Below are 17,777 nucleotides of genomic sequence, written 5' to 3'. Positions count from 1 at the left end.
AAACTCATGCTAGCAATTGCATCTATACCGGTAGATAAAGGGAATATTTCATTTAACATTACTTTTGGTATACACACTTTTACATACACATCCTTTATCCCATAATTATTCTAAAATTTCTTATTATATCTTTCAAGTCCAACTCCAATAAAAAATACAAATTAAGAAAAAACAAATAAAAAAAACATACCTCACTTTTATATATAACCATTTATAACTACCCGTGATCTTTATTTTGAATTCTATAATCCCACAATAACTTACCTGGTTAATCACCCACTCGTACTTATATAAAAGAATGATCTTGAATGTAACATTCTATTTTTCGTAAATAAATTAAAAAAAATTAGTTAAAAAAATATAGTTTTAGAAAAATGTTGAGATTTTTTTTATTATAAAATAAATAAGGAGAAATAATGTTATTAATTAAAATAATGGTTTGAAGAAAAAAAAATATTTGATTTATTTATTTGATAGGAAATAAAATAAAGTTCTTTTTTATAAAATAATAAAAATAAATAAATAGAGTAAATGATAGGTTGTGAGTAGTCTATCTATATATAGAGACATGTTAGATCGGTTTTTCAAACTGATCATAGCTTCTACGCCTCCTCTTCCTCTCAATTTCGTTTTCTCTTCTCCACCCAAAATCCTCTCTTCTTCTCGTATATCACCAAACTTGTCTAAAAAAAATGATGACCGTGGACTCATTCACCGTTGGATCATCGTGAGATTTGAGAATCAGGTTCAGAACTCATTTCCGAACATTCTCAGCGTTGGGAATTAAGGAAAAGTGTTTGAGCTGAGAGAAATATCCTTTGCATTGTAGCTTTTTCTTTACCCATAGAAACTCAAAACTGTCTCAGTAAAACTATGATCTGAGACTCATTAATCGTTGGATTGTTGTTAATTTTGATATGTGGTTCGTGATTCATTTCCTCACATTGTCACCGTTGGGATTTGCAAAATAACGTCTTTGAAAGGAGAAATATTCATTGCACATAGACAATGGAATGAAGACTTCAATCTCTTCTCCTTCTCTCTAACGTTAAGGAACCCTATCAGAGTAGTCAAAGGAAAAACTTGAGGAATTATAGGAAATTGCTAGAGATGTTGCCGCTATCACTGTCGAAATACACACGTGAGCCCGCTTAGAGGTAAGGGATGAGTTTATCGCAATTGGGGTTAGAATGAACATGTGTAGGGATACTTAGAGGATTAAATTGAGTTTATTTTTGGATGTTTATTAAATTGATATTTTTCCTTTATGATTGTAAATATAATGTTGATGTCCTGATACAAATTGGTTGATAAAATAGAATACTCTTGGTGTTTTCATTTTTTTATACCTATGATTTTGATATAATTGTGTGAAATTATTTGAGGGATTTTATTTCTCACGTTGTGATAAACCTTTTGTATAATTTGTTATATTGAAATTATGAAATAGTGATTCAAATTGTGATTATGTGATAAATTGAACCTGTGATGAATGATGAAATACATGTGTATTGAGTTGTGAGCTACAAACTGTGCAATCACACAATTGTAAGATCTTTTAAAGGTGATGAGTTTTTACGCGACGAGTATTGTGATAGGATCCATTGTGAGGACCCAATGAGTTTAATCACTGTGTGGAAGCAAAGCTTCATGATGAATCAACAATGATTCAAAGGTGTTTTGATGATAACAATGATGACAACAAAAGATGATGACAAAAGTGATGAACAAAAAGCTCAAGTGAATCAAAGAACATCCATCTCAAGTGAATCAAAGAACATCCATCTCAAGAGAATCAAGAACAAGTCAAGAGTTCAAGAATCAAGAAAAATTCAAGACTCAAGAAGAAAGCCTACAATCAAGATTCAAGATTCAAGATCTCCAAAATCAAGATCAAGATTCAAGACTCAAGATTCAAGAATGAAGAAAAAACTCAATCAAGATAAGTATTAAAAAGTTTTTTCAAAACTTTGAATAGCACATGAGTTTTTGACAAAACCTTTACCAAAGAGTTTTTACTCTCTGGTAATCGATTACCATATTGTTGTAATCGATTACCAGTAGCAAAATAAGTTTGAAAATGTTTTCAAACTGAATTTACAACGTTCCAAATATTTTCAAAAGGCTGTAATCGATTACAATGTTTTGGTAATCGATTACCAGTGTCCTTGAACGTTGAAATTCAAATTTAAATGTGAAGAGTTACATTGTTTCACTCAAAAAGCTTTGTGTAATCGATTACACATATTTGGTAATCGATTACCAGTGTTTGTTTCTGAAAAATCTAAAGATGTAACTCTTCAAAAAGGTTTTGACTTTTTCAAATGGGTTTTAAGTTTTTCTAAAAAGTTATAACTCTTCTGAATGGTCTTCTTGATCAGACATGAAGAGTCTATAAAAGCAAGGCTTTATTTTTCATTTTGAATCAATCATTTTCCAATCTTTCAAAAAAACTCATACAATCTTTTACAAGCCTTGAATCTCTTGAAATCTCTTTGAACTTCTTCTTCTTCTTTGTACCAAAAGCTTTCTGGTTTTCCAAACCTTGAAAACTTGTGCTATTCATCCTTTTCATTCTCTTCTCCCTTTGCCAAAAAGAATTCGCCAAGGACTAATCGCCTGAATTCTTTTTGTGTCTCCCTTCTCCCTTGTCAAAGAATTCAAAACGACACAGTCTGAGAATTCTTTTGATTCTTCCCATTCCCTAATACAAAAGCGTTCAAAGGTTTAACTGCCTGAGAATTCTTTTGTATCCCCATTCACAAAGTATCGAAGGTGTAACAGCCTGAGATCTTTGTCTTAACACATTGGAGGGTACATCCTTTGTGGTACAAGTAGAGGGTACATCTACTTGGGTTTGACTGAGAACAAGAGATGGTACATCTCTTGTGGATCAGTTCTAGTGGAGGGTACATCCACTAGGTTCAAAGAGAACAAGGGAGGGTACATCCCTTGTGGATCTTTGCTTGTAAAAGGTTTTTTACAAGGTTGAAAGAAATCTCAAGGACCGCAAATCGCTTGGGGACTGGAGGTAGGCACGGGTTTGTGTTGAACCAATATAAAAATCCTTGTGTGTTTGTTTCCTTCTTCCCTACTCTTTTACTTTCTGCTGTGCATTTAATTTCCGCTTTTACTTTCTGTTAAGTTTCTCTTCTACTCCTCTTTCTCTTAACAATTTAGTAAAAGCCTTAAAAGAGTAATTTTTAATTGGTAAAGTTCTAGGAATAATTAATTCAACCCCCCCTTCTTAATTATTCTGAGGCCACTCGATCCAACAAGTGGTATCAGAGCAGGTTTCTTGTAGGATGACCTCCTCAAATCCCTTGTTTCCTGAAGGAAATTCTATTCACAGACCACCCATTTTCAATGGTGAGGGTTACCATTATTGGAAAACCCGCATGCAAATATTCATTGAAGCCATAGATCTAAATATATGGGAAGCAATAGAATTAGGACCACATATACCCACAACAGTAGATGAAAGCACAAGTACTTCAACCCAAAAACTTAGAGATCAGTGGACAGAAGAAGATAGGAGAAAAATCCAGTACGATCTCAAAGCCAAAAATATCATCACTTCAGCCCTAGGGATAGATGAGTACTTTAGAGTGTCAAATTATACTAATGCCAAGGATATGTGGGATACTCTCCAGTTAACCCATGAAGGAACCACAAATGTAAAAAGGTCTAGAATAAATACCCTTACCCATGAATATGAATTATTTAGGATGAACCCAAATGAAAATATCCATAGTTTGCAAAAGAGATTTACACATATAGTAAACCATCTTGCATCCTTAGGAAAAAACGTTCCCAATGAAGATTTAATTAATAAAGTATTAAGATGTTTAAGTAGGGAATGACAGCCCAAGGTAACTACTATTTCTGAAAGCAAAGATTTATCTTCCATGTCTCTTGCCACTTTGTTTGGTAAATTGCAGGAACACGAGATGGAACTTCAATGCCTCAATCAGAATGAAGAAAATGACAAAAAGAAGAGAAGCATAGCCCTTAAAGCCTCATCTTCAATACAAAAAGAAAACGAAGAAGAAGATTCAGATGATGAAGAAGATTTTTCTTTCTTTGTTAAGAAATTTCATAAATTCATCAAGAAAAGAAGAATTGACAGGCGTCAGAATTTCAATCATGGAAGAAAATCACAAGATGATTCTCAAGTCCTTAGGTGCTACAAATGTAATCAAATTGGTCACATCAAGGCCAACTGTCCGTCAAATGAAGAATGGCCGGAGAAAAGTGAAAAGAAAAGATTTGACGAAAGAAGAACTAAGAAAGCATACATTGCATGGGATGACAATGATTCATCCGATGGTTCAGAAAAGGAGATTAATCTTTTAACCAAAGATTATGAAAGTGACGAGAACATCTCTCAATGATGAAAAACAAGGAGAAAAAGAATGATTCTCAACTTTGAAGATATAGACACTTCAATCCTGAAAAAGGTAATATCAAAATCATTATCTTATTAAAAAAATTTCTTAAAGTTGAAATTTTCATTCAAACAATTTGACTATGATGACTAACAATTCTTTATTTGTTTGTCTTTTGGATTGATTGAAATCATGAGTATATTTGCTTGATTGATTTCATTCTATTTGCATGAAATATTCATTCATTTATTCAAGTAAAATCATATTCTTCATACTTGTGTTGTAATTGTTCTTGATAAAATTGATTATCTTCATGTTCTGAATATTTTTGCATGACATGATATGTAAATTACATGATTGAAAATTAGTCATAAAGTATTTTCAAATATAGTATTTTCAAAAATAGTTTTCAAAACTTCTTCTCTCCTAGAAAGCCTTCTATTTTTTATTTTCTGGCTAAAATAAACACTGGTAATCGATTACCATAATAGTGTAATCGATTACAATCAGTTATTTCTGGCAAAGTTGCTCTCTGGTAATCTATTACCATATTTGTGTAATCGATTACGACGCGTCCCTGCACCTATATATTCAAATTTCAAATTCTGAAACCTGCAACCCTTCATTCTCTCGAAAACCCTCGCCCCCAATTTTTCTTCCAGCCATATCTCACTCATTTCTTGTCCAAATCACTCCCCACAAAGCCCAAACTTCATATTTTTTCAATCTCTTTCATTTGAACCGATTGAAATCCCAAAAAAACTCTTCAAATGGCGGAACCATCGAAAAAGCAGAAAGGAACTTCGAGTCGGAGTCAGCGGCATTCCGGGTCACAAGAAGCTCCAATTCCTCCCTCCATTCCCTCTGGGTCATTATTCTCATCAGAGGAACAGCGTACACGGTACACAAACCTCTTTTCCTCTCGTTCCATTGTAGACCCAAAATTCATAGATATGGAGTTCTTCTCTAATGAGAATTTTGAATGCTTCCAAGCATTTGAAAACTCCAATCTTATTCCATTCATGTCTCTGAAATTACCTGTCTATTCTGAGTTAGTTAAAGCTTTTTATTCAAATTTAGAAATTCATGAAGATGTTCTAATGTATGAAATCTATGGGATTAAGATGGTCATTGACCAATCCCTATTCTATGATTTAACAAAATTGCCTAGTGAAGGTGTGCCTTTTGAGGGTGCACTGATTGATGAATGGAAATTCGATTTCTCTGAGCATGATGCCCGCCGGTTGGTTTGCACCAACCAAGCGGATATGACCGGAAGACTTCTTGCCGGTTCATTGGCTTTTGAAAGCCGCATCCTCCATTACCTTATAGTTTGCATTTTGCTTCCTAGATCTTCAAACCTTGCCCAGGTTTCTGAAGAAGATCTTATTGTCATGTGGGCCTTTCATAAAGGTTTACAAATTGATTGGTCACATCTTGTTAGATATCGGATGCATAAGGCATTGCGATTGAATGCCCCCATTGCCTTATCCTCACCTTGTTACCCTCTTCCTTCAACATTTCAACATCCCTCTTGATTCAGAACCTTATGTTCCAATCAAGAGATCATTCCTTATAGGCGCTTCAGTCATAGCATCCTTTGGTTATATTAAGGAGCATGATGGATCATGGGTAAAGAAGGGTGCTAGAAATATTGGTGAAGAAGGACATGAGGGAGAAGATTCATCTCTTCTTTTGAAGATTTTGGAAAGGTTTGATGGTCTTCAAACCTTTGTTGGTGAGAGGTTCGATACTTTGGAACTGCAAGGGGATATGTGCTTCAATGAAATGGAGTCAAGAATGACTAAGGCTGAAGAAGATGTATCTTACATCCGGTCAAGCTTTGATCTTCCACCACCGCCGCCACCATCATCTTAGACTTATATCTTAATATTAGTACTTTGATTTTCAGCCTTGTATTTTGGCTATATTATTATACTATTTGAACAATTTACTATTTCCCTTTTTGCATGGTATGTTTGAACAATTATTAAGTATGTTATTTGACTGTGTGGAGTTTATAATTTATCTATGCATGGTTGTTTGCTTCATGGTTTCATGGTTCTTGCTTCTTGCTTCATGATTTGGTTGATATTTTTTATGAACATTAAATGGATGTTTAAATTAAATTTATTTGATACGCACTTTGCCTTTTTGTTGATGCCAAAGGGGGAGAGAAATGGGATTAAATCAAGAATTCACATGAGTAATCAACTTATTTTTAAGATAAGCATAAATTCAAAAACAAAGGGGGAGCATTTATAAGAGTGACCGACTAGGAAAAAGTGTGTGTGTGTTTCTTGATTTCAGAAGTTGTCATCATAAAAAAGGGCGAGATTGTGGAAGCAAAGCTTCATGATGAATCAACAATGATTCAAAGGTGTTTTGATGATAACAATGATGACAACAAAAGATGATGATAAAAGTGATGAACAAAAAGCTCAAGTGAATCAAAGAACATCCATCTCAAGAGAATCAAGAACAAGTCAAGAATTCAAGAATCAAGAAGAATTCAAGACTCAAGAAGAAAGCCTACAATCAAGAATCAAGATTCAAGATTCAAGATCTCAAGAATCAAGATCAAGATTCAAGACTCAAGATTCAAGAATGAAGAAAAAACTCAATCAAGATAAGTATTAAAAAGTTTTTTCTAAACTTTGAATAGCACATGAGTTTTTGACAAAACCTTTACCAAAGAGTTTTTACTCTCTGGTAATCGATTACCATATTGTTGTAATCGATTACCAGTAGCAAAATAAGTTTGAAAATGTTTTCAAACTGAATTTACAACGTTCCAAATATTTTCAAAAGGTTGTAATCAATTACAATGTTTTGGTAATCGATTACAAGTGTCCTTGAACGTTGAAATTCAAATTTAAATGTGAAGAGTCACATTGTTTCACTCAAAAAGCTTTGTGTAATCGATTACACATATTTGGTAATCGATTACCAGTGTTTGTTTCTGAAAAATCTAAAGATGTAACTCTTCAAAAAGGTTTTGACTTTTTCAAATGGGTTTTAAGTTTTTCTAAAAAGTTATAACTCTTCTGAATGGTCTTCTTGATCAGACATGAAGAATCTATAAAAGCAAGGCTTTATTTTGCATTTTGAATCAATCATTTTCCAATCTTTCAAAAAAACTCATACAATCTTTTACAAGCCTTGAATCTCTTGAAATCTCTTTGAACTTCTTCTTCTTCTTTGTACCAAAAGCTTTCTAGTTTTCCAAACCTTGAAAACTTGTGCTATTCATCCTTTTCATTCTCTTCTCCCTTTGCCAAAAAGAATTCGCCAAGGACTAATCGCCTGAATTCTTTTTGTGTCTCCCTTCTCCCTTGTCAAAGAATTCAAAATGACACAGTCTGAGAATTCTTTTGATTCTTCCCATTCCCTAATACAAAAGCGTTCAAAGGTTTAACCGCCTGAGAATTCTTTTGTTTCCCCATTCACAATGTATCGAAGGTGTAACAGCCTGAGATATTTGTCTTAACACATTGGAGGGTACATCCTTTGTGGTACAAGTAAAGGGTACATCTACTTGGGTTTGACTGAGAACAAGAGATGGTACATCTCTTATGGATCAGTTCTAGTGGAGGGTACATCCACTAGGTTTAAAGAGAACAAGGGAGGGTACATCCCTTGTGGATCTTTGCTTGTAAAAGGTTTTTTACAAGGTTGAAAGAAATCTCAAGGACCGCAGGTCGCTTGGGGACTGGAGGTAGGCACGGGTTTGTGCTGAACCAATATAAAAATCCTTGTGTGTTTGTTTCCTTCTTCCCTACTCTTTTACTTTCCGTTGTGCATTTAATTTCCGCTTTTACTTTCTGTTAAGTTTCTCTTCTACTCCTCTTTCTCTTAACAATTTAGTAAAAGCCTTAAAAGAGTAATTTTTAATTGGTATAGTTCTAGGAATAATTAATTCAACCCCCCCCTTCTTAATTATTCTGAGGCCACTCGAATTAACATTGAAGAGTCGTGTGTTTTGCATAGTTAATAGGTTAAGAGTATATGATTCATGAGGTGTGATAATATGTTAAATTGAGATTATACCATTGTGATTGAGATCGAGTGTATGTGATAAATTGAGCATATGTGCATTGACATATTATGTGCATTGAGATGTTGTGTGCATTGAGTTATGAGCTATGAATTGTACAATCACATGACTATAAGACCCTTTAAGGACAACGAGTAAGCTTAGTCAAAGGTAAGGCTAGCTTAGAAAAACCCTCTATGAATCTACGGTAGTATCCTGCTAAGCCAAGAAAGCTCCTAATCTCAAACACTGACTTAGGACTCTCCCAACTCATCACTGCCTCTACCTTGGAAGGACCTACCGCTATCCCTCCCTTAGATATAACGTGCCCTAAGAAGCTCACCTCCTCTAGCCAAAAATCACACTTGGACAACTTAGCATAAATGTCTATTGTCTTTAAGGGTTTGCAACACAACTCTCAAATGCTCCTCATGTTCCTCTCTCGTCTTAGAATACACTAAGATATCATCTATGAAGACCACTACAAAACTATCTAGGTAGGGGTGAAAGATCCTATTCATATAATCCATGAACACACCAGGGGCGTTGGTCACACCAAAAGGCATAACCAAGTACTCATAATGACCGTAACGGGTCCTAAAGGCAGTCTTCGGAACATCTTCAGGCTTCACTCTAATCTGGTGGTAACCTGACCTAAGATCTATCTTACTGAACACACAAGCCCTACTAATTGGTCCATCAAGTCATCTATCCTAGGCAAAGGGTACCTATTCTTAATGGTTACCTTATTCAACTGATGATAATCTACACATAGCCTCATGGTCCCATCCTTCTTCTTAACTAACAACACCGGTGCTCCCCAGGGTGACACACTAGGCCTCACAAATTGTTTCTCTAAAAGTTCCTCTAACTGTTTCTTAAGCTCACCCAACTCCACAGGGGACATCCTATAAGGTGCTATGGATATGGGTCCAGTACCGGGCACTAGGTCTATCGAGAACTCGACCTCTCTCTCAGGTGGTAATCCTGACACCTCCTCAAACACCTCTGGAAACTCTCTCACCAATGGTATATCACTCACAGGGGTTTTGGTCTCAACACTCATACTAGCTAAGATCATGTATACATGTGCATCCTCCCTTAAAGATGCCTCAACTTGGTTAGCAGACAAAAACATATCACCTTCACTCACACCAGACTCAGGAAAGACAACAGATTTCTGAAAACAATTTAATAAGACATGATTGGAAGATAACCAGTCCATACCAAGAATAACATCAATCTGACTCAAAGGTAGAACAACTAAGTCAATAAGAAATTGTCTATCAGAAATTAAGACAGGACATTGCAAACACACATCAGAAGTTAAAACAGACCCACTAGTAGGTGTATTCACAATCAAGTCAAATTTCAAGGAAGACACAGGCAAGGCAAGTTTTTCAACACAGACACGAGAAATAAATGAATGGGTCGCACCTGAATCATACAATACAACCAAGGGAACTTGACTTATGAAACACATACCTTGGATGAGTTCATCAGACTGTGCGGCATCAGCACCACTAAGAGCAAACACTCTCCCTGTGGTCCTTGGTCGTCCACTCTGATTATTCAGACTTCCACTCCTCTTCTCCCTCCTCGGATATGGGCAACTGGTATTGAGGTGGCCCTTACCTTGGCAGTTAAAACAAGTCACCTCTCTATCTGTGCACTCACGTGCAATATGCCCAAGCCGACCACACTTCCCACACCTGAGTGGTGTAGTAACAATAGCAGGAGCACCACTACCACCACTACTTCTACCCGCAGACTGAGACACCCTGTTAATTGGCTGAGAACTCCCACCAACTGGTTGAAGTCCTCCACTAGTCCTCTGTCCTCTAGAATGGTTTCCATATTTCCCGGGAGGGGCAGAATATGGCTTAGCACGATTGTGAGTCACAGGCTTCTTATCTTTCCCATGACTAGCATTGGCATTCCTGTAAAAAGCAGTCTTCTCCCGCTGATCTTCATCAAAGATTCTACACATGTTGGTCAACTGTGCAAAGTTATGAATACCGTGATAATTTACCATCATTTTTACTTCTGGTCGAAGGCCATTGACAAATTTCACGCATTTGGACCTCTCCCCAGCTTCCCCCTGATAATGAGGAAAATACCTTACAAGGTTCTCAAACCTCGCCGCATACTCTGCCACCGTCATACTTTCCTGTTTCAGCTCGAGAAACTCCATCTCCTTCCTATTCTTCACATCTTCTGGAAAATACTTCTCCAGAAAAGTTTGTCTGAAAGTCTCCCATTGGACAACAACACCACCTGCTCCCTCTAAACGTGGGCGAGTGTTCTCCCACCAGTACTCCGCCTCATCTGCTAGCATGTGAGTAGCAAACAACACCTTCTGATGGTCCTGACACTCCATCACCCGGAAGATCTTCTCAATCTCCCTTAGCCAAGCCTCAGCACCCTCAGGATCATAACCCCCTTTGAAAGTAGGTGGGTTGTTCCTCTGAAAGCGATCTAACCCATGGTACATAGTTGCTCCTCCACCGCCTCCCTGATTGGCCATAACTTGCGCCAAGTTGTTCAAGGCCTCGGTAAGAAGTCGTTCTCGCTCATTTCTCGCAGCCATTACTTCCTATGTCACGCAAGAAACAAAACTTTGAAGAAAAAAAATAAAATAAAAATATACCAACACAATAGAGTACACCTCTAATCAAACAAAACAAACACAACACATCAGAGTACACAAGGAAACACAGAAAGCTCATAACACACATGACCGAAAGGTTCAACCAGGCTCTGATACCACTAAATGTGACACCCTCTACCCTTACAATTATAACTAACTAATTAAATAAATCATACAAAATTTATTTAAAAGATTATAAACACATAATAATAAAAGAAGAAAAAAAAATGCAACATTAATTAATAATTTTTCTTTTTAAACACATTTAATTTAATCAATTCAAAAGGATAAAGGTTCACATCCACTTAGTGAAAACATAATAGAATTTTTTTTTTTTTTAATAAAAGATAAGATTATCCCGGCTCAAAACAAGGCCGTCCACTCTAAATAAATAATAAAAAGAAACTGAAGTAGAAAAGTATAACACAATTATATCATTCAGTAAATCATAATCCCTATCACAGACTAAGTCTCTCCATCTCTAGTATGTGACTCATCATATGAAGGCTCACCTGAAACAAAGTGGCAATCAGCCCAAACACAAACACACACCGGGAGTGAGTTATCACATTCGTATATAATAAAACATTAGAGCATGTGAAACATATAATACTTAAAGCTGAATTTATATAAATAACATTACTGCACAAAATCGCACACATTATTCACACCCATTCAAGTTTACACACTCCATAAAATAACATCAACCACAATTGTTAACTCAATGAAATTCAAACACAAGCGTTATGCAACAATTATACTAAGACTCAAGCCTATATGCAATGTGGTACCATGTCAGTGAAAAAAAAACACTGGGGCGCTTAGGAGTACATGACAAAGCACACCACACAATGGGTATACTCGGTCACTCTCACTAAGTAACATCATAAGGTGACCAGTCAGGGTTACTCTGTTTTGCGAGAATGCCCCAACCACATGGGATCAACATGGGCTTAAAGGAGCACTCAAACCGAGTATCTTTACCCCCAAGGCCTAGACTCCGAAGAATCCGTTTGGGCCTCACCTTCCTGATTCAGGTCCAACCCCTAAAATATTTTTTTTATTTGCACGCAGACACTGTTTATGAGTTATATAATACCCACGACCTTACTCTTATATTTCAAACATATTTAACAAATTGCGCTATAGTTTAACCCTTCAGGATCCTAACTAGGAATCCTACAATTTTCTTTAACACTGCGCATAAAAGTTCTCTCAAAGTACACACTGGTCGGGTTACTGTATAACTCATAACTCACATGACAAGTAATATCACTACAAATATCAATCACACACTCATTCACAACCATGTTTCATGTCTAGAGTTTAACATTTCACACTCTAACTAATTACAAAATATACTCAACAATTAGATAACAATGTATCATAATAATAATAACATACAATATTTAACTTCAAGGCTTATAAACAAGTAACTATAAAATACACATAATATATATATATATATATATATATATATATATATATATATAAGTATATTATATTCGAAATATATAACAAAATATATATTAACGTAAACGTAAACGTACATGTTATATATAACATATAAAAAGTATTAAATATATATTAATATAAAGTAATCACAATAATATCAAATATATTATTAAGTAAATACAAATTATATATAACAATAAAATATATACTCATATTGATTTCTATGAACAACATGTATACCTATATTTTAAATATATTTTAACTAAGTTGTCAACATCAAGAAAATGCCTAATTACTATGTGAATACAACTTTAGTTAATTTCTTTAAATGATTTTAGCCAATTCAATTATCCAACAATCCCTACACCTATGAATTTCATGACAAGAAATCACCCATGTGAAATAAAATATAAAGTTTATAAAAAAAGAAACAGTATCAATATATATGTACACGTATACACTGCGGTGTAAAAAAAATAATTATTTGGACACAATATACATTAGCACAGGAACAAGATTGAAAGGCCAACATATCTGGTATAAACAAATCACCACCACACAATTTTTATGCTAATTATAAAGAATTCTAATTCCTAAGGTACACACCTAACACAGGAACACATCAATCCTACAACAAACTCGCAACAGAACACATCAATTCTGCAACAAACTCGCAACAGAACACCAATTGGTTCATCAAACACACTCAATCCGCGATTAAACATGAAAATATAATTAAATTCATAAACACCCCAAAATAACCCAAAAATTGATCCTCTAGGGATCCCTACACATGTTCATTCTAATCCCCAAGCGTGAGTAACTCATCCCTTACCTCGAGGTAGTCGCTTAAATGTTCTCTGTTAGCAATGGTGGCGTCTCTGGTGCTCTCTAGAGCTCCTCCTCTGATTGCTTTGTTAGGGTTCTTGTGCGTCAGAAAAGAAGAAAGGAACAAAATGTGTTTTCCAAAAAGCTGCTCTAGGTTAACATTTGGCTTATATAGTGGGAATTTATGACCTAATAATTTTTATTTTATTTTTTCTTATTTATTTATGTATTAATTTATTATTTTCTTATTTACTTATTAAAGTTACGGCTGTTACAACGTGAATGTTGTGAAAATGAATGAGACGTGTGGTGTTGTGATGTGATGTTGCGCGACAAAGTGGTGAAATGACGTGAGCTATGCTTAAGTAAGTTGTCTTTTATTCATATGATATGTATATTTACATGTTGTCTTGTTTCTCTCCATTAGCTAGGAATGTGATACCTCACTCCCCGTGGTATTTGTATTTGGATCCTGTGATGATCTCGAACCTCATGTTCGTGGGAACAGATGATTAGATGGATAACTATGAAGAACCTCATGCTAGAGGACACGGGAACACAATGTTCTGATAAAATGTGACATTGGGGTATAGGTTTTTATACTAATTGCATGAAGTATCGGACGACCTTGTTTTGAGCCGAGATGATTTATTATTTATTTGGACAAGTTTTATTGTGATGTTAAAAAAGTGAATATGAGCCTTTTACCCTTTTTGAAAGGCTTGTATTTAAATGTGTTTTTAAAAACTTTTAATTAATTTTGATTTCTTATTTCTTTTATTATTAGTACATATATGTGAGGGGTAGAGAGCGTCACATTGAACGCAAATATGACAGGTTACCAACTGCGGGATTATGTAATGTGGAAAGAGGTTACAATGACGCATCATTGGTGTCATATTTTCACTCCAACACTTCCCCCTTATCTTCGGGTAAGTAGGATGGTCCAATATTTCTCCACCTGTCACTTTATCATCTTTTTTTTTTTTCTTGATTATACTCTCATTGAGTTTTTCATCAATACAAACACATAATTACTCAAATTTGTTCATCTTACTATAAACATGTTTCTATCAATGAAATTTATATTTATTTTCATATGCTTATTCTTCTACATTTTTTTGTGTGTAGATATATACTCTTCTACATTCAACCATTATTTTCTTTACTCATGTATCATCATTGTGTTCAAAAATATTGTTTTCTCTTAAATTAAGTAACCACCTTTATCTTTTAAATGTTTTTTTAAAGAAAATCATCATTGTTGTGCGACTAAGGTCTTCTTAATCTCTTTGTTAGTTATATTTTTTTATCTCTCTATCGGTTTTGATTGTCTCTTAGATATGTTTTCTTTTTTGTTTAAAAAAACGTGTTACGTCGCAAACGTGGTTACACTTCATCATTTTTAACCAAGTTCACCTCTATATGCATAGGAAACTGGTTGGGTTAAGTTTTAAGGGTAAAATTAATGGAAGTTATTTACATGTGTATATGATGTTTGATGCAATCCTACCCCGCAAGGGCATTGGATAGAAAACTCCAAGTAGATTGGGCCAAAGATGCAAGAGAAGGCCCTAGGGTTCTTATGAGCCTTAGGGTAGATTTCAGGCCCATGGGCTAAGTATGAGCCCACTTATCTTTGTAAATATTAGATTAAGGTTTCATTATTTGTGGGCCTTGTATTTAGGGCTCCATAATGTAGGTAGGGTACCCTAGAAATATAGGGTTTTTCAGCCCTTGTATTTTAGGGCACCTAGACTAGTTTTTGTATTAGGGGTAGTTTTGTAATTTCACATGCACTAAGTGGATATTTGATGTGTGTGGTTGGAAATAAATTTAATTGAATTGGTAGAAGCCCAATCCAATTAAATTTTAGAGGGGGAGGTGAGCATTTGCTTACTACACCCCATTGCCACATCATATAGTCACACTTTGTGCATGTCCTTCATGCTTTTCATGCCTCATGACACCTAAGCACACTTAGTGGAGAATCTTGGAATTGATCTTGGATTAGTGGGCTGAACCATAACTAAAATTCACTAATCATAATTAGTGAAATTTTGGCTCCAAAGTTTGGCTCCACAAATTCAATTTCAAATTCAAGTGAAATTTGAATTTCACTCCAATTTTGTGTGACACTTAGGCTATAAATAGAGGTCATGTGTGTGCATTTTTTTCAACTTTGATCATTTGAATATTAACTTCAGATTTCAGAGCTCCTTTTGAGCACAAAATTTCGTGCTCTTCTCTCCCTCTCCCTTCATTCATCTCCTTCTTCCTCCAAGCTCTTATCCATGGCCTCCTATGGTGGTGAGCTTCTTCTAGACTCATCTTCTCCTTGAAGTGGCGTCTCCTCTCTCTCTTCCTTCTCCATTCCGCTGCCATTTATCTTCCAAGAAGCAAAGGAATCCATTGATGAAGAAGATCCTAGGCCTACAAGCTCCAATGGAGCTTGCACCATGTGGTATCAAGAGCATCTTCATCTAGGTGATGTTCTTTTGCTTCCTCTATCTTTTTGTTCGGTGAATTCTCTTTAATTCCTTGTTCTTCATCTTATTCTCCATGTATATCCTTCATTGTCTTGTGGTTTGGTGATGTTTAGAGTAGATTAAAAAAAAAATAAACCGATTAAATCTTAGATCTACACTTGTTCTTGCATTTCTATGGTTCAAAATTTGTAGATCTACTCTTGAATCTTGTTTTTGTGTTGATTTTAGGTTCTATCAATTTTCATTCATAATATTCTTGTGCTGAACCTTTAGATATAAATTTTTTTTTTCAAAATATTGATTAGAAAAAAAAACACAAAAATCTAAGTGTAAATCACTTAATCCATGTTGTCTTAGAGTCATGTTTAGTCATAGTAATTGTCACATTATGTTCTAAGTTTGTGTTGAATTTTTTTTTGTTAATTGAATTCTAGATACATTTGTTCATGTATTCTTGTCATTCTTAGCCTATCTTTTGAATTTTGAGTCTAATTCATGCATGTTATTTAGTTCATAACATGTTCTAAATCAATTCCTAGAAGTAGTCTTGTTCTTGAACTTTTTTTTTTTTTTTTGCTTTCTAAGTTTCCTACATGATGCCTATGATGAAGTTGAGTTGTGGTGCTGAGTTGTGGCTGGATTTGTGAATCAAAATAAGTCTTAAGCTCTCTTTAATTGTTTTATTCAAGATAATTGAGCATAAGCAAACACAAATTGTAACTATCCAAGCCTTAAGCAACATAAACACTACTCTTGATTTCTAGGTTGAAATCGCTGGTGCTGGCAGCTTGAACATACGAACTTGTATAAATTACTGGGAACTGGTCACTACGTTTTTTGAGCTGAAACTTTTACTGAATTTTCTAGACATCTGGACCAAAATTATAAAAAAAGAAACAAGTGATTTGGATTAAAGGAAAAAATAAGAAAAATCTCACAAGTTGGCAGAAAAATCAGTGTCCAGGAAAAAAAAAAAAAAAAAGTGAAAGGAAAGTGTACTTGTTGTTTTGGCTCAAAATTTGTTCTATAATTGGTGCCTATTTTATACCAATCCTAGTTCTGAAATTTCAATTGAAAATTATTGTGAAAACAAGTGCCAAAACTAGAGGTTTCTTGAGTCTTTTATTTTTTTGAGTTTTTCTACTCTACTCTAGAGCCATTCTAGGTTTCTCTTTGAGTCCTAGCTTGCTTTTTTGTGCTTTTCATTGCTTTAATTGTTGAATAATCCTTGAAAATTTGTCTTGTTAAAACTCTATTGGTTTAGCTTTCTTTTCATTTTTTTTTTGTCTTTGGTTATTGCTTGTCTCTTTGTTTCCTTGGTTGTGAGTTGCCATATAGGGAATTGGAAAGGAGGATTGGTGCCATATCTTGAAGAATTTGAGTCAAGAAGAAAGGGGCCAACAACCTTAAGAGCTATTGGACTAAGAAGCACTCCAAATTGAGTGAAACACTAAAGAGAGAATAGCCACCACAATTGAGGACTTTTTTTTCTTTGTAATTTTGTAATTGGCAATTTGCTTTGTTTTCAAATTTTGTAACAAAAAGGCCTTTCATTGGAAGTAAGTTGGGAGCCTCCGCTAGGTCACCCTACTTCCATTTGTGTGTAATAATTTTAGGCAATTTTCCCTTAGGATAGTGAGTGTTTTGTTGGGAACCTTAAATGAGGTCATCCAAACACTCTTAGGATCCGCCTAGTTTGCATTTCTTGCACTTTAATTTCTTGCTTACTTTCATAGCTTATTTCCTTTACCTCCATTGTCAAACCGCCTAGATAGCTTTCCTTTTACCAATTAGTTTTTACCTTATGTTTCACACCTTTTTTAGTGTTTATTTTGGCTAGTTTCAACCATAGTTTCTTTTACTTTTTTTCAAACCCCCAACAAGAAAGAACCATAACTTAGGAACCAACATGAGTCTTCATTCTTCATCTA

At 34.9% G+C, this 17,777-nt stretch overlaps 1 protein-coding gene across 1 annotated transcript; it reads right to left on the bottom strand.

Annotated features, from left to right (window-relative positions):
• Positions 1-8,566: 8,566 nt before the first annotated feature.
• On the bottom strand, positions 8,567-11,014 carry LOC112999599 (uncharacterized). The gene is made up of 4 exons (XM_026125914.1): positions 9,743-11,014; positions 9,170-9,604; positions 8,963-9,062; positions 8,567-8,772 (listed from the first exon to the last, which is right to left on the bottom strand). Exons 1-4 carry the CDS (start codon positions 11,012-11,014, stop codon positions 8,567-8,569), a joined length of 2,013 nt encoding a protein of 670 aa, XP_025981699.1.
• Positions 11,015-17,777: the final 6,763 nt, after the last annotated feature.

This window comes from Glycine max, chromosome 15, assembly GCF_000004515.6.
Source record: "Glycine max cultivar Williams 82 chromosome 15, Glycine_max_v4.0, whole genome shotgun sequence".
Lineage (NCBI taxonomy): Eukaryota > Viridiplantae > Streptophyta > Magnoliopsida > Fabales > Fabaceae > Glycine > Glycine max.
Note: the sequence above shows the minus strand (reverse complement) of the source record. Positions and strands in the feature narration are given on the sequence as shown.

Excerpts from the sequence above, each read along its gene's own strand:
- LOC112999599 (XM_026125914.1), bottom strand. The coding sequence starts at position 11,014 with ATGGCTGCGAGAAATGAGCGAGAACGACTTCTTACCGAGGCCTTGAAC. Across the intron at positions 9,605-9,742 it reads GGTCTGTTTTAACTTCTGAT|AAATCTGTTGTCTTTCCTGA; the intron begins GTGTGTTTGCAA and ends AATTGTTTTCAG. Across the intron at positions 8,773-8,962 it reads TGGTGTGACCAACGCCCCTG|AGGAGGTGAGCTTCTTAGGG; the intron begins GTGTGTTCATGG and ends ATTTTTGGCTAG.